The sequence below is a fragment of the Hemicordylus capensis genome, chromosome 3 (assembly GCF_027244095.1).
Source record: "Hemicordylus capensis ecotype Gifberg chromosome 3, rHemCap1.1.pri, whole genome shotgun sequence".
NCBI classification, from domain to species: domain Eukaryota; kingdom Metazoa; phylum Chordata; class Lepidosauria; order Squamata; family Cordylidae; genus Hemicordylus; species Hemicordylus capensis.
Window position 1 is genome coordinate 195867540 of NC_069659.1, and position 22087 is coordinate 195889626.

General features: G+C 46.8%; 1 protein-coding gene across 1 annotated transcript in view; it reads left to right on the forward strand.

The window, feature by feature from the left end:
- Nucleotides 1-10741: 10741 nt before the first annotated feature.
- The window catches only part of PAX2 (paired box 2), a 195338-nt gene continuing 183992 nt past the window's right edge, over nucleotides 10742-22087 (forward strand). The window contains exons 1-3 of the mRNA XM_053312133.1: nucleotides 10742-10807; nucleotides 14059-14227; nucleotides 15569-15766. Coding sequence (XP_053168108.1) covers nucleotides 10765-10807; nucleotides 14059-14227; nucleotides 15569-15766 — 410 coding nt within the window. The 5' untranslated portion in view covers nucleotides 10742-10764. The remainder of the gene's footprint in view (nucleotides 10808-14058; nucleotides 14228-15568; nucleotides 15767-22087) is intronic.

Genomic DNA, 22087 nt, shown 5'->3' on the forward strand with positions numbered 1-22087 from the left:
GCGAGGATAGCTAAGAGCCCAAGAAGCCACGGAGCAGGCAGACTGACGCTTGGGAGCGCCCCTCTCCTTTAGGGATGAAAAATGGAAGCTGGGGGGCTGCTGAGCGCTGTGAAATTAACAGAACAGAAATGATGGTGTTGATTCCCCGTGTTAGAGTTCCGGAGAGTGGGGGAGGGCAGGGTGGGGAGGGGGGCCTGAAGTAGTTGTTGACAGAAGCGCTGTTGCCTCTGTGTAAACGGAAACCATGAGAGTCCGCGGGCCCATCGCAGTCCTGGATGCTCGCGTGGAAAAAGGAAGTGGATGCGGTGGGCGTCTGTGTTGTGGGGGGGAGGGGAGCCAGGTGAGATTCAGGTGAGCCAGTGCAGTGATGGCCGTTAGAACTGACCCTAAATATGAGCTTCAGGTGTGGAGCTGCTTTCTTATTAGATCTCCTCAGGGTGTTCTTCCAGTCTCCCATTTTTGGTTTTTAAAATCTGTCCATATTCGTAGTCGGAAAAGATATTTCCACCCCCACTGGACCTTATCATCGTCTTATCATCATCGTCCTCGTCATCATCGTTGTTATCGGGGATCCCCGGGAACGTGGTTTATTATTATTATTACTATTACGGTGATTAGTAGCAGTAGTAGTATCAACACCTCATCTTAATCTAGGGCCCAGGAGAAAAGTCGAAGGGATTCTAGTTAAAAATACTATCTCCCCTGTTTCTGAGACACATTCTCAACACCCGGCAGACCAGTACCCCGATGCCGCGTCCTAATCCGTTTTATTACGTGTTATAGGGTGGATTGGCATATCCTATCTTTTATTGGTTTTGCGTTTCATCAAGAAATCCTGCAGGCCAAAGGTGTGTCGTCTTCGGCCCTTCCCGACTTCCACAATGGCACTCTCCATCCCCCACTCCAATTCAGACATATGATAGATTATAATTAACTGCACTGGAAGTTACAACAGAATCAGAACACCTGAAATTAACCAAGGCAGACGCCCCCCACCCTGCCACGCACACATACACTCCTTCTTTGAAATTAATCAAGACCAAATATAGCAAGCGCCACAAACGAATTCTGAATAAAATGTGTAATGTTCTAAAACATTCTCTGTCACGAAGATTTCTTTAGGGAAAAGTAAGTGTGTCCGAAATTAACTGATCACACAAGCAGCTCCTGGTGTTGCTTTTCCTCTAACCTAAAAGTATACCCAGACGAGCGTGCTGGAGCAAAGTTTGCATAAAGGAAATCCTGAACTTACTGGCGTTGAGGGACTGGAGCCGGCCTCATTGCAGCAGAGTCCATTAGGTCAGGATTATGCACACACAAAGGAAAGAATGGGGGAACGCGAAAAATACGTCTTGTTAATGAGGAACGTTGTATTTGTGAGGCTGGAGAGCTGAGGAAGAGCAGAAGGCAGCGGGGTGAGAGGAGAGGGGAGGAGAGGGGAGGCTGGGTAGCCCCGGACCGGCCCGCCAGCAGCTCAGTGGCTGAGAAGCCCTTCTGCCTCCCCCACCCACCCACCCGCCGTGTCTTGCTTTCCAGCATGTCTCTCACTAGCCCATATATTCTCCGTTCGTTCCCTCTCCCTTCCCGCAGAAGGTACAATGCCAGCGCAATCTAGAGAGGCTGGCCCCAAGCCCGTGCGCTGAAGCCGCCTCCCTGCCTGCCTTTCTGCAGTATTCCAGGTTTTCACTAGACCTGAGGTTTGCCTTGCCTTTTTGATCCCTTTCTATTTACGCGGCGGGATCGCGTTGGAGCCTTCTTTTTGCGATCGTTGGAGTACTTCACTGCAACGAGCGCTTCTCTCTTTCGCCTTCTTTCTGGGAGGATTTTGATGTCGTCTATTACGCGATTGAAACCTTTATAAACCGAATCATTTGCACTTAAAGTTAGTACTTAATTTAGTCATTAAATAAAGAATCCCACTTCACCCTCTCTTTGGTCTTCGTATATCATTTCTTGGATGTGTATCTCCTTCTCCAGCTAAAGGTTCCCGAAGCGGCTAATCGATAATCATTTTATTGGATAATTGTCTCGGATAACTTTTAAATCCTACTTATGAACCTTCGTTACGTTAGTTTAATTGAATCAAGGTTTTTGCCTGGTCCTCGCCCTCTCCTCCTCCCCCTGTCAATTTGTCCCTTTCATGGTGAATAATTCAATAATTTGTCCCTTCCTTCCGCCTCCCAATTCCCTTCGATTCCGGAGTCCACACACAAATACTCTCGCATCATTACCAATTCTTGCAAAAGACGAATGACTTGGTCTGACATACTTTTTAATTAGACTTGAAGTTTTTCTGTGTTCAGATTTTAAAATGAATTAATAAAGGGAATATCCCTCTTTTATAAAACGATGGTAATCGTCCTCAAGAAAAGGAATAAAGTTTTCCCAGTCCCCTCAAACCTTCTGGCCAAGACTATTTTCTCACCTGCACGAGTGGATGGTGGGCTGTGGGTGGGACGGTGGATGACGAAGAGAAAATGCCATTTTCGTCCTTTTTTAGTAATGGTATGAAAAACAAATCTTTCTTCTTACCACCAAAAATATCTCTTACCCATAGATTGACAGCCTTTTGGTTATAACACGCGAGGAAAAGGGAGAGCAGCAGGTAAAATTTGGGTCTGGTGGTGGGGAGGAGACACATTCCCTCCTGTAACAGCAACTTTGTGTGTTACCGTCTTCCCTTGATTTTGTTTTTCACGAAAGAAACTAGTTAAATTTAGTTAATATTACAACTACTACTACGAATATTTATTTCCCGCTTTTCTTTAGTAATGTAAATTACTAAATAATTCAAAGCAAATGTGTATCTTTAAAAGTATGGGTAAGTTACGTAGACAATATACATCAACAATATTCGGAACATCACAGTCGAAACTATAATACAGGGAATACCTTTATTCTATTGTCTGACAAATAATTTCATTCCAAGCTGCCCAGAAGAAACAAAACCATTTATCTTAATATGGCAAGGAAGGAAGGAAGGAATATGGAATATTCTACTTCCTCAGTAGCTTATAAAGTCTGCAAAGAAACTTCTTTCCCACTTGGGCTTCTGGGAACTGCTAAGGCTTGGGTGGTGGGAGTGTCCGTCCCCCCCTTTCTCCATCCTTTCCTTTTGGGTTCTGTGAATTCCATGCTCTAATCATTCACTTTGGCCCTGTTACTACTGGCATTACCCTTTCCAGGGACTTTAATGGGGAAGCGCCAGGGTTTTCGCTGATCCGCAGCACTTTCCACCTCTGTCCCCGATTTTATGGGTGCATTATAGTTAGGGGGTTATATAAATGTTTTTGTCTGTGATAACTGTAAATCCTAACATTTGCAAAAAGCCCCAAGGCAAACCAACCTTTGGTGGGGGAGTGGGGGAGAAAGAGGAAGGGAGGGAGGGAGGGAGGGAGGATTGAAGGGGGAGGGGAGGATCTCCCATTACTGCTGATTAAAAGGAGACTTTAATAAGCGTCTAATTCACTCATCGGGAATTTTATGGAGAAATTAGAGAAGACAAAAATATCTCCAGCAGGGGGGGAAACCCCCTAGAAGGCCTATTTCTCCGAGGAAAGCCAGAATTAGCCAGACCTCCTCGACCTTATGCCACCGTCCAGAAAAATGGGGAGACCTTCAGAAGGGCAGACTGTGTGAGTTCCCCCAGATGAAGAAGGGCCCCGAATAAAGGAAATAAGATCTGGATTTTCCCAGCGGGAATGGGCGGGGGTGCTGCTCCAAGAACAGATCACTAGCTATAGCCTCCTTTATGTGCATGTGCAGGGGTGTCTGTTCAGAAAGCCAGCCCCGTTTCGCAAATGGTTGCTCTTCTCCCACAGGACGCCTCCCCTCGGTCTCCTACACCAGAGCCTGTCGGTTGTTGTTGACAGTTCCTGAACTAAGCCTGCTCCGGCTGCCACGCATGTAGACAATTGCAGCTCCCTCTCTCGCTGCCTGCCTACCGGTTTCCCGAATGCATGCAACTGCAAGTGGCTCCGAGAAGGGAAGCGGGGAGGCAGGCGCTCATGCATAGTGCAGCGTGGCCGCATCTCGGCAGCTGCGAGGAGGAGAGCTCCTGAGGTTGGCCCCTAAGCCTGCAGCACTAGCCCGCCCCTGTGCACTAACCGCCGCTCTCCCCCTCTCCCCACCCACCCCCCTCGGTGGTGTTGGCTTCCCCCTTCCTCCCAAACGAGGCTGTAAAAAGGTCTCCTGCTTGTCTGGGTTTTGTGGCAAACGCGCTCTTGTAAAGAGAAGAGGTTGAAGTGTCGTTTGCTGAATAAAGAGTAGCACACGTGGGCTTCTTACCATTCAGGGCAAACAAATGCAAAAAGGAAAGAAAAAGAAAAAAGGAGCGGGGGTGGGGGCAACAACAGGAGCAGCAGGAGAAGGAGGAGGAGGCGGCACACAAGCCACCCCCGCCCTCCACCCACCCATCCATTCAGTTTCCTCTGCCAAGTGCCAAGGTGCCCAGGCTAAGCCGGGCCTTATAGTATCCGTCAAGTCCCCCAGACATGGAACCCACCCAGGAGTCACAAAAGAGAGCGGGGGGGGGAGGGAAATGAGGGGGTCTTGGATGGGAAAGAAGAAAGTAGCTTTAGGGGAAATGTGCTGTGGAGTGTGAAATTGCAGCCCATGGTGCTCCATATTGTACCAGAAGCTCTCCAAACCCCCTCATCCTCCAACGTGACCACAGGGGCAGAGAGGGAAGAGACGGATCCGGGGACCGGGAGACTGGAGGGAGGGAGGGAGGGAGGAACTGGCCGTTCTAAACGGACTCTGCCATTCCATAAGGTCGTCGAATGCAGCGCAGAGTTGTTCCCATCAAAGCACCGTCCAGCAAGTCTCAGTAGTTGGGCCAGGCAGGCGCATTTCTTGAGTCTCAGAGATAGTCGGCTGGGCTGTGAGTCGGGATACTTTGCCTGCAGTCGGCCTGCAACTTCTACACAGATAGGGAGCTGTGGACTTGTCCTCTCACCCCTCGCCCACCATGCCTTCCTGCGCATCGCCTTCTGCGTTTTCATCAGCGACACACACGCTTCCTAGTTTGGAATGCGATCCAAAAAGCGGGTTAGCAGAGCCCGTTTAGATCCAATGCATAATTATATCGCCCTCCCCCTCCCTCCAGAAATTCTTTAAGCGCAGTCCGGTTTCCTGAACTCGTAAGGGCACACCTACCATGTTGTGCATTTTGACTACTTCTGACCCCACCCCTCCAGTGCTTCCCCGCAAATAACCTGGAACTTGTTTTCTTGTGTATGTAGATAGATAGATAGATAGATAGATAGATAGATAGATAGATAGATAGATAGAAAGACAGATAGATTCTCTTATAATACATATAAGAGATTTCCTCCCTTGGTTTTTCCAGCCAAGAGTTTTAGTCAAAATAGACAAGTTTTGTTGTTGCGTTGGGGAGGGAGAGAGAGAGAGAGAGAGAGAGAGAGAGAGAGAGAGAGAGAGAGAGAGAGACCACCGCCTGCATTCTCCAAATGAGAGCAGTTTTGGTGGGGCACAGGATCTTGACGGTCAGCAAGGCCATTTTCAGGCTTTTGTCATAGTGGACAAAACAGACCAAATTAACTGTAAAACAAAGGCATCAGAACTGGGTCAGGAGACCAGTATCAGTCAAAATGAATCCAGAAGAAGAAGAAGAAGAAGAAGAAGCTGTAAACACACAAGACACAGCAAAAACCCAGAATCACTAACGAAATTAACCAGGAGGCACAGAGGAGTCAAACTGTAAAATCCTTCTATTTGAGAGGCAGAAATGGGGTGTGGTTTTGTAACCTCCCGCTTACAGTCTTAAAATAGCGTTCTAGAGATGGGGAAGCAAGAGATGCAAAATCAATACTTCTTACCTGACCTACCATGGGGTTTAAGACAAATCTGGTAGTCATAAGATTCTAAGGGAGTGCGTGAAATTTGAGGTGAATTAGGGTGTGTGGGGGTGTTGTTAGGGTTAGCGTTGGATGGGATCAATGAGTTTGGCTCGATCACTCGGATAAAGAAGGTAATGAAGTAAATACAAAGATCACTATCTCAACACTACCAAAAGTTTATATATATTTTTAAATTTCCGCACAAAAGCGGGTGTCTCCTTTGAAGTGCAAATGTTCCGATTTGGGAGGTGAGGGATGAATAGGACGGACAGGAGACCCCTTTGAAAAAGGAGAAAGAAGATTCCTTTAAAGTAAAACTGGGGGAAGCAGCCAAGCCTGACAGGCCGCGAGCTGGCTTGGGGAGTTTTCCCAAAGATGACAGAGGGAGGGGGTGAGGGGTGGGGTGTGTGTGTGTGTGTGTGTGTGTGTGAGAGAGAGAGAGAGAGAGAGAGAGAGAGAGAGAGAGAGAGAGAGAGAGAGAGAGAATCCTTTATCATGACTAAAATCCAGTCGTTCCATCTGCTCGGGAAGGAGGAAGACCCGGGAGAGACAGTTTCAGGGATCCTGCTTGAGGAATTATCCCACCCCTTCCCTCGGGCTGATAGGAATTGTTGTGTGGATTTGATTGTTGACAAAGCAATTCCTCCAGGAAGTCTTGCTCAGGAAGGGGCACCAAATGACACCGTAGGGTGTGCGTGAGATTAGAGACTCGCCTAGCGTGTATATGTGGGTGTGGGTATCTATTTGGATGGAAACAGTATAAAGAATATAGATACCAAGATGGCAGGCGGATATCTGTTCTTAAGGTTATGTTTTCTAAAGCATAAATACATGTTGGGATATGGCTGCAATTAAATGAAACTCCCATATACTTCCATGGGATTTAAACAGCTTAACTGTGTGCAGGATCGCAGCCCACGTAAATTACTCTGCAACCTTTTAAATGCTCTTCCTCTCTCCTGTTGGGGACCCAAAGATTCACTTGAGAAAATGATCTTTGAAATGCCCTAGGTCTCGTGACCTCTGGTCCCTAGATCTGCATTAATCCGTTTCCCAATTTCATTCGAAAATGTATTCTGGGAATCTTGTGTAAGGGGAGTGGGGGTGAGTCAAAGCGGCGGCCGTTTTTCTTCCGCCTTCTCTGCAAGTTTGGTAAGAAATGGATCACCCTTTCCGCCCCCTCATTCCCACAATCAGACCTATTGTCTTCTAAATATAGGATCAGCAGTTATAAACCTGGTCAAAGACAGAATGAACTCTCCTATGTGCTGATGGCGGCGTGGGGTGGGGGTGGAGCGCTAAACAATAGCCTCCTAGGAGCAGAGGCCCCGGGGGCTCTGGAAGGCAGCGGGATACAATGGCCAACAGTGACCGACTGGGCCTAAGGGACTGAGGTTACAGGCGGCTGCTGGGGTCCAGACTTTAGAGGTGGATTTGGGAATCGCAGAAGGATCCTTCGTCCAGTTCTGCTGTTCCTCAGCAGATCGCAAACCCTCAACACACTGGAAGGGTTAAATTCCAGCGTGTGTCGTACATGTTATTCCCAGTCAGAAGTTAAGAGAGGCAGAGGATTGGGATAACTTAAATTAATTTCCCCCCCATCATGCGACCTCTATGCCTTTTCCGTGTCCCTCTCAAGTACAGGTGTCTGTAACTGCAACAGTCAAGATACTGTTCAGGTACTGGTAAAACTGCTTCAGCTACTGGATGGAAGATTAAGTTAAAATCCAGTTAGTTTGAAACTTTTCCTTAGATCTGGCATGGCAGTTGCACAAAAAGCAGACCGCGGAGCGCCATCTACAGGCTCAGCATAGGAACGGACCTCATCCTCTTTCTTTCTCTGCATGTCCCGGATTTGGTTCAGAGCAAATCGTGTTTTCCACCTGTATCCAGAGCAGGGTCCCAAGCTCAGCCCTCCTCTGCCTCCACCCTGACTTCAACTCCGCCCTGATCGGGAGCAGAGAGGGAAAGAATTCCTTCTTTGATCTACAGCTTCAGTTGCGGCCTCAAAGGAGTTAGCGAAAAAGTCTGAGGTGGGTGCAGGGAATTCAGTCTGGGTTCGGAGAAAAACTCAGGCAATATCAAACCGCAGTGAGGGATATGCCAAAGAGATCTATATGTGAAGGAAAAAATAAGACTATCATCGGTATAAAATTCAGCGAGGTAATGTTTACATGGAAACTGAAGAAATTATATTGCATAGCTTGATCATAGCTACTCACAACCCAATTGATTACAAATCCAACCACATTTAGTCCCGTTGACTACAATAATCTATACCTATAATGCTGTCCCCCTCCCCACCCCCCTCATCTTGTAGATTATAGGCCCGTGGCAGCCCGATCACTAATCCAGTTAAACGGAAGTACTAGGATTTAATCTCGGTACTTTCTCTGCTGTGGATCTTACTATGAGGCTGGCACTGGAGGCGTTTGGCTAGTTGGTCGTCTGCAGAAATTCGTTCAGAGATTTTAAAATTAAGCTAACCGTAGAACACAGTGGTCAAAACCGATGGTCTATTTTAAACGCTTTTGTAAACACCGGGAAGAAGAGAGAGAAGGGAAAGAGATAAAACTTCAGCTTAAGCGCCAATTTGATTTATGAGGCTGGGGGAAATATTTCATCAAGGAGATTCTTGACTTAACTGGTTATTAAACAAAGAGGTTAGTTTGTGACAGATAAGCGCAGAGGTGGGGAGGATGGATCAAAGAAGGCAGAGGAAGACTGAGCGGCGTTTCGCCTAATGATAAAACGTGGGGAAGGGGACCCAAATGGAGCTAAGTTAACAGCAAATGGGCAGATATTCACATCTGTCTATTTATTAACCTCAGGTCGATGACTCTTTTCTGTTTCCTGTACGGGTTTCTGAGGTCAAAGCCATCTGCTTTAGTTTTATATCAGCTTTTGCAATACATACTAAATCACTTCCCTGCACAAAATAATAATTAAAAACTTACCCCCCCCAAAGAATAAAATAAAGGCAGAAAAACCAACAAGTCAAAACACCCACAGATTTTATTTTATTTTAAGAAACTAAATGAAAATGTGGGAGGGAAAACAGTTTAATACAAATATGTACAAAAATCTGAAACAGTTGACATTTGTACGTGAAGGTTGACCTCAACATGGTTACTTAAGACCCGCTGGACTTAGACTTACTTCCGAGTAAACATGGTTGGGATCAGATAACCAACACGGCGATTCTTTCAGCCCTTCCCCCGTTTGAATAGGCGAGATTGCCCGGCCCCTAATCCACTGAAACGGAAGTATCTGGGTTTGAGGCAGTCTAACTCACTCTCCCCAGAGCCTCTCAATAGACAGTTGCTGCACCCCCTTATTCCTAGAGGAGTCCCATGAACTTCGAGGGCCTCATCCCAAACGTCGCAGTTTGGGAGACAGGATGGCCGGTTCTTCGCGATCGCAGCCCAATGAGCCACCGAGTTAAGGCGGAGTACTTTGAGTTTAAGCCGATTAAATAGAGGCTGGTTTACTTGACAGCCTGCAAACGGATCTTAAAAGCCAAGTATTTCGGCTAGATTGGATTGTGGAACTGCTAGAGGCGGGCAGGTACAGATCCTGACCATTGTCTTGGGCTTGAATAACCGGAATTCTGAGGGCTAAGGCCTCCCACTTTAAAACAAATAATGGCGGCGAGGGAACTGTATTGGCACCCCACCACCTCCACCCGCCCCCCACCCCAGCACACATACGCACATTCCCGGTGCCGGTGAGTATTAAATATGAAAGTATATCCACCTCACCCTACAGAAAACAAAGCAGCAAGGACTCTGTACATGAACAGGCGAGGTGTTCATTGCCCTCTTCCTCTCCTTTATCAAGAGTTGATCCTGTTAGTTTCCAGGGCCTCCCCCCACCCGCCGCCAGCACACACACACACACCAATATATCGCAGTACCTTTGGTCCCCAACCCTCTCCTTTCCTTTCCTTGATCGGTTCCCTCCCCGCCACACGCGCGCGCGCACACACACACACATACACACACACACTTTTTTTTTTTTGGCTTGGAATGACAGACCGACGGACCTCCTAGCAGGGGCTTCGGCGCTGCGCGTTGGCGAATCAGAGAGTGTTGGAATCTATTGCCTTTGTCTGACAAGTCATCCATCTCTCTGCCCAGCAAAAGGGGGAGGGCGAGCGCGAGAGGGGAGGGGGTGGAGGTGTGTGTATGTGTGTGTGTGCGTGCGTGTGTGTGTATGGGGGGGAGTTGGGGGTGCGATTTGGAGGGGGGTTTGCCGCTTTTAGAGAGACACACACTGGCAGTGGAAGCTCCATTCTCCAGGCAAAGCTCGTGGCAAGCACATCCCCACCTTGTGCAAAAAAATAAAGAATTAAACATTAAAAAGGGGGGGGGAGGGGGAAAAAGTCTGGAAGGACCAGGCGGAGCCGAGCTTCCTTAGCCCTCTGCCTGGGGAACCTGGAGAAGCAGAGGCAGAGGCTGCCAGGGGAGGGAGTGCCTGACCGATCGCGCCCGGATTTGCCACTCCGCTTCGAACTTAGCTGAACTGAGCTGAGCTGAGGCGCCGCCGACGACGACGACTGGGACGAGCGAGGCGCGGGATCCTCCAGCTCCACTCTTCGTCGCGCCTCGCGGGGGTGTGAGGAGGGCCCCCGCCATGAATGACACCTGCCCCTGCTCCACCAGCCGCTCATCCCGGGGACTGTGAGCGCTGCGGCCGACGACGGAAAGTTCCTCTGGTTCGCCGGCCCAGGACTAGGCTGCGGGAAGGGAAGGGGGCGTTCAGCGCGGCCCGCCGTCCCCACCGCGGTGCGCTCGCCGGTCTTCTTCGGTTCCTCTGCTTGATTCTCCCCCAAGTCCTGAAGTTGAGTCTGCGAGGCGACACGGCGGCTTCAGCCGACTTCTTCCCCTTCCTCTGCCTCCCCATGGATATGCACTGCAAAGCAGACCCCTTCTCCGCTATGCACCGTGAGTACCGGCCGCAGCCCTCGTTCCCCGCAACCGGCCTGCCCTCCTACCTGAGAGCCTCTCTCCCAGGCTCCATCTCACCCCCGCTCTCCCCCGTAGCTTGGAAGGTTAGCCAGGAGGAAGGCCGACCAGGCACCCGTTTCCACCATTTCCCCTCCTTTCTCTTGGGGTGGCACGCTTCACTTGAGGGGACCCCCGCCATGCCCCCAAAGTGCTGGGGACCCGACAGCCACTGGCCACTCTGGTCTTCAGGGAAGGGAGAAGGACTCAATGTGCTCCCATCCGCGGGCCCCAAACTACAGTTCGGACATAAAGACTCAGCCCTAAAAGTAGTTATTCTGAGCTCTTTACTTTAAAAATGCAACGTATAAACCTATGCAATACAACAACATATTAAACCTCCGTATAAATACATATCCCATCATCTAAATTTTCTGTTATCTGATTTATATACGATGGGAAAGAATGAAAATGTCATTCTGTGACATGAGCGGTGATTCCTTTTTGAAAGGATTTCAAAGACAATTACATTTATCTTGTTTTTACTGATTTTTATTTATTTTTTTTCGGGATGGGGAAAATAATTTTTTATTAGCTTTCCCCCATCCTTTGGCCTGCATTTTTAAATGTATTTGTGACATGGTGGTAGTGGATTTGTGAAGCGTTTCGGTCAATAACAAATCTATTTCCCAAGGAGGGAGTGAAAAAACAAACAAACCACAATCTTGATCTTTATTATTGCGATAAAGTCTCGCTTCGCTGTAGTAAAAAATGCAAAGAGGGAAAGAAATCTGGATTTGTTTTCAACATTCAAATGAAAATAGAGCGGGAGATTGTGTTAGTACGGAGTCAGTAAATGAATAATTAGGAGCAATCCGTAACTTTTGACACCCGTAACTTTTAACCAAATGCCATATATAAAAACCACTCTTAAAAAGAAACAAATAATAGGGTAAGGTGTTGGGACTTAAACATAATTTTGGAAAAAGAAAACCAGGGGAGCCCAATATGCCAATAAAATATCCTACATCCTTGATTAAATTGTTATTTCTAAGCAATTTCCCATTCTATGTGTGTGTATATAATTTCGGAGTATATTTCTGTAAAAATGGTCTGTGCATTTAGAATTTTTTTTTTTTTGCTCCTCTTCAACTTGACCTGTTACAAAATTATTCTAGTTATAATTTAATTTGGAAATGTGTTTAACGGTCTGAATTCCAGGCAACAAATATCTGGAATCTACATACTGCTAAATTAAATTAAACAATGTAACTCTTCAGAAGGCGTCACTGGCGTCTACAAATGTTTTTTTGAAGCGGAGGAATTTTGCCTCCTACAACATCCTTTTAGTTCGGGGCAGAAAGTGCCACACAAGACGTATTCAGCACAAAGAGAGGACAGGAACACAAATACGGCACCTAACCAAAACGAGGTGAATTAAAACCAGGAGCGGTGTGGCTGGGAAGACGCAGGTGCAATAATCTGAATTATTAATTCCTTAATCTTTTTTGCATCTGTTGCCTTTTAATACTCTGTAATGCGAGTTATCAAAGGTGCTTTGAATTATTCAGGAATGAGGTGCTGGAGAAATTGCCTGACTGTAACTTTAGAGGCAACATCTGCAAAAGGTGACCCAGACAAATGAAGAAAACAGACAGATACATACTAAGAAAGAGAGGCCATTCAGTGTGTGTGTGTGTCCCACCCCACCCCCGCACGCCCCAAGTGCGTGGAAGACGGGAGGCTGGGCAGGAACACGAGCTGAAATTCCCTCTTACTCTACCAATTCCATGACACAAAGCCGGGGCTGTTGGGGGCGCGGGGGGGGGGGGAAGGGGTGAAGTGTATTTGTGTGCAACATACAAGTTAGGCTGAAAGAGCAGCTTCTAGTTTAGCATCCTGGAGGGTGCTGGGGAAGGAGGGGGAAAACTCTATTTGCGCAGAAGGACTGGGATCGATCGCAGGGCAATGAGAGTTTCCACTAAGTTCAGAGCCAATAAGTCAGTGTCACAAGCACTGAGAAAGGTGGGGGTGGAGAAAGGAACTCGGCAAAAATACAAACAGATCATTTTTCAGCAAGTCGCAAAACCAACGTAAGATCTCTTTTTTCCGCAGTCGGGGAAGCAGAAAAGGTTAGGTCTGTGTGCGAGCTAAATGCAGTGAGTGCATTGCGGTAGGAACACGCTGTCTCTATCCACCTTGTGGGTATAATCACTCCAGGGACCTTTTGACACTTAGATCGCTCTGGTACCCAATCCAGTTAAGCAGTCGAACGAGGGTTTCAGACAGCCTTGTTGTTCCACTGCAGATTTCATTTGGACTAGATCGACCGAAATGCACATTTACTTCGTCTTTAACTAGGTTGAGGATCGAACTGTAAGAGACAGATCTGAGAGTCAAATGCTAATAAATACATAGGAAGAGACTTGTGTTACTATTTCAGCGCATCGCGGTTGACCAACCGCAAAACCATACAGAAGTTATGCCAGGCACTGAATATGCCAGGCACTGAATTAAAACCATCTCCTTGAAATTCCTGCTTCTCACTTCCGGAAGGGAAAGGGGCATCTCCGACTATAATATTTTAAAAGCAACAAAGACTGTAAAGATTGTCTAAAGCGGAGGATTTTTATCATAGGTAAACATGACTCTTTAAAAGAAACAAAGCGCAACCGAGGTTATTCCCACCACCCACCCCCGGAAAATTATTCTGTATAATCACAATCAAAAGAAAGAAAGTAGAGACTGAGCATTTCTCTTTTTTCTTTCTTGTCCTTGTCATCGAGCAAATTTAACAATCATTCTGTAACTCAGGAAGAATGTAAAACTCAGTGTAGGGACAATCTTGTATAACTGACCAGTCCCATTGAAACAGATTGGACTCCGCAACTGCGGTGGGTCTTCGAACTGACGCCGTGTTAGAGAACAAGGGCAAAGCAAAATGACAATAAAAGAGGAAGAGACAAGAAGAGAAGGGGAGCCGCTGGATTTTTTTGAGAGCGTGTCTCGTCCAGCTGTCCCAGCTGAGGGAAGATCCATTTTTCTAATAGTCTTACGGACAATAGCCCGGGAAGTATCAGGAATTGTCCCACCTCAGGATGAGATTACCCCAAAGTTAGTCCTTCCTTCCTCGCCCTGCCCCACCACCCGCCATTTTCCTCCCCTATGATTTGCCCAGATTAACTGCCCCAGACTAATGTGTTTTCCCCCTGGTGTGCGTGGGTTTTTGTGTTTTTATTCTCTCTCCCCAGCAGGGCACGGGGGTGTCAACCAGCTCGGGGGGGTGTTTGTGAACGGCAGGCCCCTACCTGATGTGGTGAGGCAAAGGATAGTGGAGCTGGCTCACCAGGGGGTGCGACCCTGCGACATATCTCGGCAGCTCAGGGTCAGCCACGGCTGTGTCAGCAAGATCCTTGGCAGGTAAGCCTGGGAAGCAGAGGGCGGGGAGGGCAGGTCTGTGCCTCTGCTCCCCTCCCCCGAGACGAAGCCCCTGCTGCTGCCGCTGCCCCTTCGCGTGCCCGTGGGATTTCCACCCAGCCCTGGCCCAGGGGGCAAAGAGAGTCCAGGCTCCGCGCTGCGCACCCACCCACCCTCCTCCTTTTGCTTTGTTTTGTCTGGAACTATCTTAAAACAGGAACCTGCTGTGGGTTCGGAAAGAGGGGGAAAAGCCCAACCAGCAAAGAAACAAACCGATTGCAACCCCATTTGCTGTGAGACCAGCCTGCAAGTCTCCCCTCCCCGCCTCCCAGCTAAGCCAGGCCGGGCCCTACTTTCTCTCCACCCCCAGGTCAGCAGGAACCAGCAGGCCGGCAGGCTGTCTTTTGCCAAGTCGCTGTCACCGCCGCCGGCCTTGAGCAGAGCTCAGCTCTCAGACGGGGCGTGGGGAGAAGAGGCAGCCGACCTCAGTGCATGCGAGGATGGAGGGGGCTGCTGCTGCCTGGAGGGAGGGCTGGAGGAAGGGAAGCCAAGCCAGGCCACAAGACTCTCTCTCTCTCTGTACATATATAGATCTCTCTCTCTCTCTACACACCCACCCACCCTTCTTTGCAAAGTCCTCCCTAAGGGATGTCAACTGCCCGGCGGCGGCGGGAACGCAGGAAAAGATGTGCTTATGGGGCGGGGGGGGGGGGCGGCGGCGAGCGGGGTCTGAACCCAAACGCTGAGACGCGAATCGGAGACGAAGGCTCCCCTTTACGAAGCGGGGGAGACTCCCCCCTTCCGCTCCCCCCCCCGGTCGCGGATTGCCTCCGGTTAACATATACCCGCTGTAGGCTGCATGGGGCGGGTGGGCTGGGGAAGGAGGGTCTGCGTGGGACCCAGGCCTGGGTGGCCCCCCGCCCTTGCCGCCGCGCAGTCCTTCCTGAGCCCGGAGTCGCGTTTAGCCTCCTCTCTCTGCGGAGCGGGGAGGGCTGCTCGAGGTGCTCTGCTGCGGGGTACGGCCTGTCGAGGCTTCGGGCACCTTCGGGGCTTGATCCCAGACCAGACGGACCCCACCGCCGGCCCGGGCTGCCAAGGGCGGGGGAGGGACTTCCCTGGCACCTCCGAGCAGATCTGGAACCGGCTTAGCCGAGTCGCCGGCGGGGCGGGCGGGCGGCTGGAGGCGTTGAGCCGGGCGGGGGGGGGGGGAATGAGGGGCTCGCCGGTTTCCTCCAGACGCTTTCCTGCGTTTGGCCCTTCGGGGGCGGCCGGGCGTGGGGGGCACATTGACCTTCATCCGGTTCGGGAGCTCAGTCAGCTGAACCTTGTTTTGCACTGTGGCAGGTACTACGAGACGGGCAGCATCAAACCCGGGGTGATCGGAGGGTCCAAGCCCAAAGTGGCCACCCCCAAAGTAGTGGATAAAATCGCTGAGTACAAGAGGCAAAATCCGACCATGTTCGCCTGGGAGATTCGGGACCGGCTACTGGCCGAGGGCATCTGCGACAACGACACCGTGCCCAGCGTGTCCTCTATAAACCGGTAAGTCACACACACACACACACACACACACACACACACACACACACACACACCCCTCACGTCTCCAGCCTGAGCCTCCCCGCATGTCGTTCTCCCCTTAGTCCAGCCAGTTTGCAGGACCCCACCTCTTGGGTACAGCGAGAGGACTTGGCTAGCGGTGCTGGGAACCCCCCCCCCCCAGCAGACAGACGGCTTCCTCCTTTGCTCCCTCCGTTTTTCGGTTCGGTTCGGTTTGGTTTGAATAGGAAGGGGTGCAGAAAGGGTTCGCCTACCCATATCTTCTCCCTCCTTGGCGATTGCTGGAAATGTCTTTTCAGAAGTTTTAGGGTGTGCCTGTTGGACTCCGATGGTTTTTATTGATAAACTGGGCTAGACTTTAGAAGTTTATTCGAGGCTGATTAAGCTTTTGGAATTATTATTATTATTATTATTATTATTATTATTATTATCTCCCTTAATACTAAACCTGGGCTCGTAATTGGCATTGAGAAGCTCGGAAAGTGAACAAGGAGAAAGACGGTTTATTTGCCATCCCTCCTGGAAATGAAGGACAGCTTCTTGGTAATTCCACCTCTAAAGATGAAAAGCTCCTATATCTCAGGACCATCATGCTGCTGAGCCGTTAAAATACCAAACAATTATTTGTCTTACATAAACTTTCCCCAAAGAGGTCCTCCCCGCCCCCTCCGGGCAAGGAAGCTTCCTCTTGGAGGAAGATGGTCCTCTGCACCTGAGCCCCTCTCAGGAGGCGGAGAAACTTCTGAATGCAGCATTTTCTTAGACCGATGGTTCTGGCAGGAAAGAGTGTTCTCTGTGTGTATGTATGTGTGTGTGTGTGTGTGTGTGTGCGCACACTGTGGTTAGATATAAAGGTAGATGTACAGATGTTTTTATATTTACAACTTTGTATATTTCTGGTTTTGTGTTTCCGGCTGTTACATATGTCCTTTTCTTTCATGTCTCTCAGGTTTCTGCATATATGGGTCCAAGTGTGTTTGTGTGTGATACAAAAATAGTCAGTGTCAGGTGGTGTATCTCTGTAGTTCATGTCTCCCAAACTATTTGGATAGTTTACCTGTCTATCTAGGTAGGGCATATGTATTGCAAGCACTAACATGCAGTGCATGTTCTGAAACAACAATGGATCAGAATAATCCAAAAAGAATTACATCCAGACATTTTCAGACACAATTCTGACAATTTGCACGCCTGAAAAATGCAGCACACCGACTGAGAAATATACATACCATCTTGCAACAGAGGCATGCCACTATACACAATTTTATTGTGCTGGCATGGAAAGAGAAAGATCCTTTCCAGAGGTTGTGCTTTTGAGCAGATATACAATTAGTTGTGCTTGGAAATGTGGAACAGCATCTAGTAAGGATGTGTAACACAGGGATATTCATGTTCAGTTGTCACTCTGTTACAAATGAACTAATGGAGACCACATTATGTACAAGCCCCTAAATCTAACCAGATTCATGGGCACCTAACATAGTCATGTTCCTTTAGGGAGTCTAGCAAAAAGCAGTGTAGGGCATACCTCCCTACGTGGAACGCGTGGATTGAGATGCAAGTGTATTTTCTGCTGTGAATATAGAGATTGGGAAGCTGCTGCAAGTATAGAGGATGATGAATCTTTGTGTTTAAAAAGTAATGTAAAAAGCAGCCCCATAGAGATATTTGTATCCAGATGGACATAAAAGTCTATAGCATCCATCTCTACAGCTGCTTGGCTGAATAGTTAATTAAGCAACACATAGAAAATTTGGCCCTTTCAAAAAAAAGAAAAGAAGTCATTTTGAAAAAGAAGGCATAGAAACAATGCTTTGTTAATTCATGTGGTTTGAGTGGGAGATTTGTTAACATTCTAACAGCTAGTAGACATTTTCCTAACTGGCATTCTCTATCAATATTTTTGAAAATGATATGGAATTATCCCAAATCATCTCAAAACAGCAGGTAAAATTAACAGAGAGAATGTACCTTGGCTAAAAAAGATCCCCCTGACACACTGTCTCTCTGTAATATACTGCTACTCTATCCCAGGAAATTATCCCTGTGTGTGCCATCTGTATTAAAATGGTTATTAAGTTATGAACAGAGTAACATAATACTGATTGGCTAATTATGTACCCTCTTTTTTAAAAAAAACCAGATCCTACTGTCTCAGGTACAGTTTGACATTTGGCCACCTTTGGAGGCAGCTGGGGAAGGACAGCCAGGAGAGGGAAGAGACTCGGGGCTTTATTTAGGGCTTGTGAAGGAAGCTCATGTTCCTCCAAAAAACAGCACAGCTTTTTTGGCTATGCAGAAAAGCTGCTGTTGCCAGCCTCCTGTCACCATCAAACAACCGTCCCAGTTGGGGGCTTTTACCATCTTGTTGGGGGATGTAGCAGACACTCCACAAGGCAGAATCTGTTTCTGCATGCAGATGTGCTGTACTAGGCATGCAAGTCAGGGCAGGAGTGCAAAGTCAGGACAGGGATTGTGAGTGGTGGTAAATACTGCATATAGTACAACATCAGAGTCCCATACCTTAGCCCTCGTGATCTTCCCAAAGTGTCAAGTTTGGGCTCTGTTTATCCAGGGGTATAGCAGGCGTATAGCAGGTGTGCCACTTTCTGCTGTGACCAGCTTTCTGGTCAGGACTGTTGTTTTTCAAATCCACCCCTTGGTTGTTGCGCTCAGTGTTTACTTCTAGGTAGTGGCAAGTTTACTTCTTAACACTGACTAGCTGACAATTCACTAACAGAGCAAGGATGTATCAGGGTAGCTGCAATAGCCCCTACCAGATAACATAATGAGTAAAAACCTCCCAGAGACACAAGTTTTGGGCGGCATAGAAACATGTTAAAGAGAGAGAGAGAGAGAGAGAGAGAGAGAGAGAGAGAGAGAGAGAGAGAGAGAGAGAGATATTTCACAAGCTGTAATGTATGTACTGTACAAGCCCTGGGCCTCAGCTTGAGAATCAGGCACTCTTTGGAACCAAGGACTCTCAGTTTAACTGCAATACTTTGATTTCTGTCTGTTGCTCAGCCTGCCTCTGAAACGATGGCAAATGCACTAACAGGAATAGCATTTTTGTCATTGAATCTGATCAAGCCTTTGATAGTCATTCTTATGAAATGCTATAAATCTGATTGCAGTAAGTCCTGAATTGGAGCCCACTTAAATTCAGCTTTCAGCAAGATGATCCCTTCACATTGGCAATAATTAGTTACCACTATCTTGGTGCACATTCAGGCACCACCAAGCTCTCGAGGTTTCCCCCTCCTTTCTTTCACTGTCTGGGGATCAGTCCCTGGAATTTGAGGCACGCTAAAAATGACTTCCTTTAAGGCCATGAGCAATTACAGAAAGAATTGTATGGGGGAACCCCTGAATCGACAGCTGCAGAGAAACACAGAAGCTAGCAAGGATTCCTCCTCTGAATACAGGGTACTTCCTCCACCATTTTCTGTGGGAAAATAATTTGACTTCAAAAGGGTAGAGAAAGAAATGAATTTTAAAATCCAAATGCAAATACTTCTTTTCCAATACTGAAAAATATTAGGAGTGGAGCAAACATAAGCATTTCAACCTCATGTGCATTTGAAAAACTGGTAATTATTCTCCTAATTTTCCTCATGTTGCTTGTAAATTCAGATTTACACCATCATCAAAAACAGGTTTGCTATGGAACTGTCCTCCTTTGCTCCCTTTAAAAGAAAGGAGATTTCCTAACTTGCGTATGTTAAACTAATGTAAAGTTCAAACTAGTGTAAATGCAAATATTATGCCAATATTGGGAGGAGATGTATCCATTTTCAGATCTGACATCTTGAAATTCTAAGAGGTACATCACATTGTTTGAGATGTTTGTGGAAGTCAGAGAATTTTAGTTTCTATTAAGTATGGAACAAATGTCCTTTTTGTAGAGGAGGGTAAGAGGCAGTTATTTTTAAACTGTAGCTTCATTGTTTGTGCTAATTGTTTTAAGGAGTCCTAAGAATAAATTCAACGGTAATTTCTCTCTCTTCTGTTTCCAAGAAACATGTAATTAAACTTTACCTCAGAAATTCTTGTCTTTTTAAAGATTTCATAAATGACCTGTATGCAATATTAAGATTCATTTTAACCATATAGTAAAGAACTTATAAAGAACTGATAAGGAACAGAGGCAGCTGCATTGCCCTTTCCTGCATCACTCTGTGCAATAAAAATGCTCTTCCTTCCAAGTACTGAAGCACCCTTACTCTCCTTCTGCTGCTGCTTCTTCTTTCTACTTACAACATCTGATAACTTATTCTCTGTTGTATCTATGTGTCAGTTTACTCCTATGCTTATTTATTCACAAGTGTCACAATGTATCTAATGGGGTTTACTCCTACATAAGTTTGCATAGGATTGCGCTGAGTGTGTCTTTTTCTGCTTTTGCTACTCATCTTTGAGATGGGGTGGGCTATAAAACTGAGAAGGAAGGGGAGAGAGAAACAGTGGTGTGGTGGGACGGAGGGAGAGTACCACCTATGGAATGTTTGCTAGCCCAACTCTAGTTGTACTGCTTTGGTAGAACTGAGCCCAGTATTGGAATGTATGGAGTTTGTAGAATGTGGACATCTGAGTTTTGAAAGCTGTTGAAAGACTTTCTCATACTACATTTTCAGTCTCAAAAGGAACATGTGGGAGCATTCTGATCTGATGACATAAACACAGAGGATGTGATGATCTCTATGAATGGGCTAGCAAAGACATGTCCATCTTAATCAATGAATAAATCAGGTTGATAAGAGAGGGCAAGTTGTAGTGTAAGCTTATACAGTTAATAAAATATAATATGTCAATAAATGAACACATACGACTAGTCTAAAAGTGGCAAACTAGTGCAAAAGTTTGGTCCCATCCATATTTTAAATTGGCAGAATGTGTTCAGTTTTTAGAATTTCTGTACCTGTATCACTAGTGCGAGCTGGCTATTTTTCTGCTGCTGCTGCTGTTTTAATGGATTTCTTTCAACTGGAATAACTTCATATTGCATTGTTTAATTGCCTTCCTATATATGAATTGCCTGACACCCCCACATCCATCTTGCCATTCTTGAGTTATGTTATCCTTCTTGCCTTTGGTGTGAAGTTGCAGGGCAGTTTCAAAAGTCTGGATTATACATGTGAGTAGACAGTAGAGGTATCAACTAGGGATGTGCATGAAACAGGGCGTTTTGAGTGTTTTCAGATAGAAACAAAATGTGGATGGCTGAAACGTTTTGACTCAAAACGGGATTGCTTTTTTTCAAGCTTGAAACAAGCCCTTTATTTAAAGGGCATTTTTGTTTCGCGCTCAAGACACTCGAAATGGGCCATTTTGAGTCAACATGTTCCACACATCCCTACTGCAAATCTTTTGCTGATTTTGGTGGATCAAAAGACACAGAAGCAGGCCAAGCCTCTCTTTTTTCTTGCTGGTCATTTGGCAGTCCCTAACTTGCTTTGTTCTCATATGAAACCTATACCAATGGTTTTGCCAGGGGCTTTTGCAGGAAAAAAAGTGGGCCCATTTGAGCTGTGGCACCACCATAGCCAGGCAACTGTCTTTTAAGCATGGCTGCTTGGAAGACAGTTGCCTCTTTCCTTTCCATGCTGTTTCTGCAATGGAATGCAAGCCTTGCACCATGCTGCAGTTGTATATCACGCACAGGGAAGTTCTACTAAAAATGACTTGGCCTGCTGCCAGCAGAAAAGAGTAACTTTCTTTACCTGTGCAGCACTACTCAAGAACTCCAAGGCTTGTTGATTACTCTTTGGATTGTGGCATAGATGTAACTATAGAAGTCTGAGCAGCACATGGCATGCTATGCTGTTTACCGGGTGTGATAGATTGCAGACATGTTGCTTTCTAATCTCATATAAGTGCAGTACTGGAAATTATGTTATTGGCTTTAAAGAATGTTTTTCATGACATTGTCTAACAATTGGCTAAAGTTACTTACCGTGCTTGTAGAACTTGCCTTGATGATGTAGCGTTTGTTTGTTTTTTAAAATCTGAACAGAAGCAGTAGTGCAATATCTTTATTTAGAGCAACTGAAACTAAAAAAAAAAAAGTGAGCTAGCTTTCAAGTTTCATAGAACTCTTCCTAAAGTTGGCTGTTAAACAAAAAGGAAAATAGGAGAGAGGAAAAAATGGTATTTGTTCCACCATGCCCTTGACTGGGAACATATTTTCTCTCCTTTCTGTTTGGTGTTTATTATTCATTCATTCATTCATTCATTCTATTTCTATACTGCCCTTCCAAAAATGACTCAGGGCGGTTCATACAGAGAAATAACAAATAAATAAGA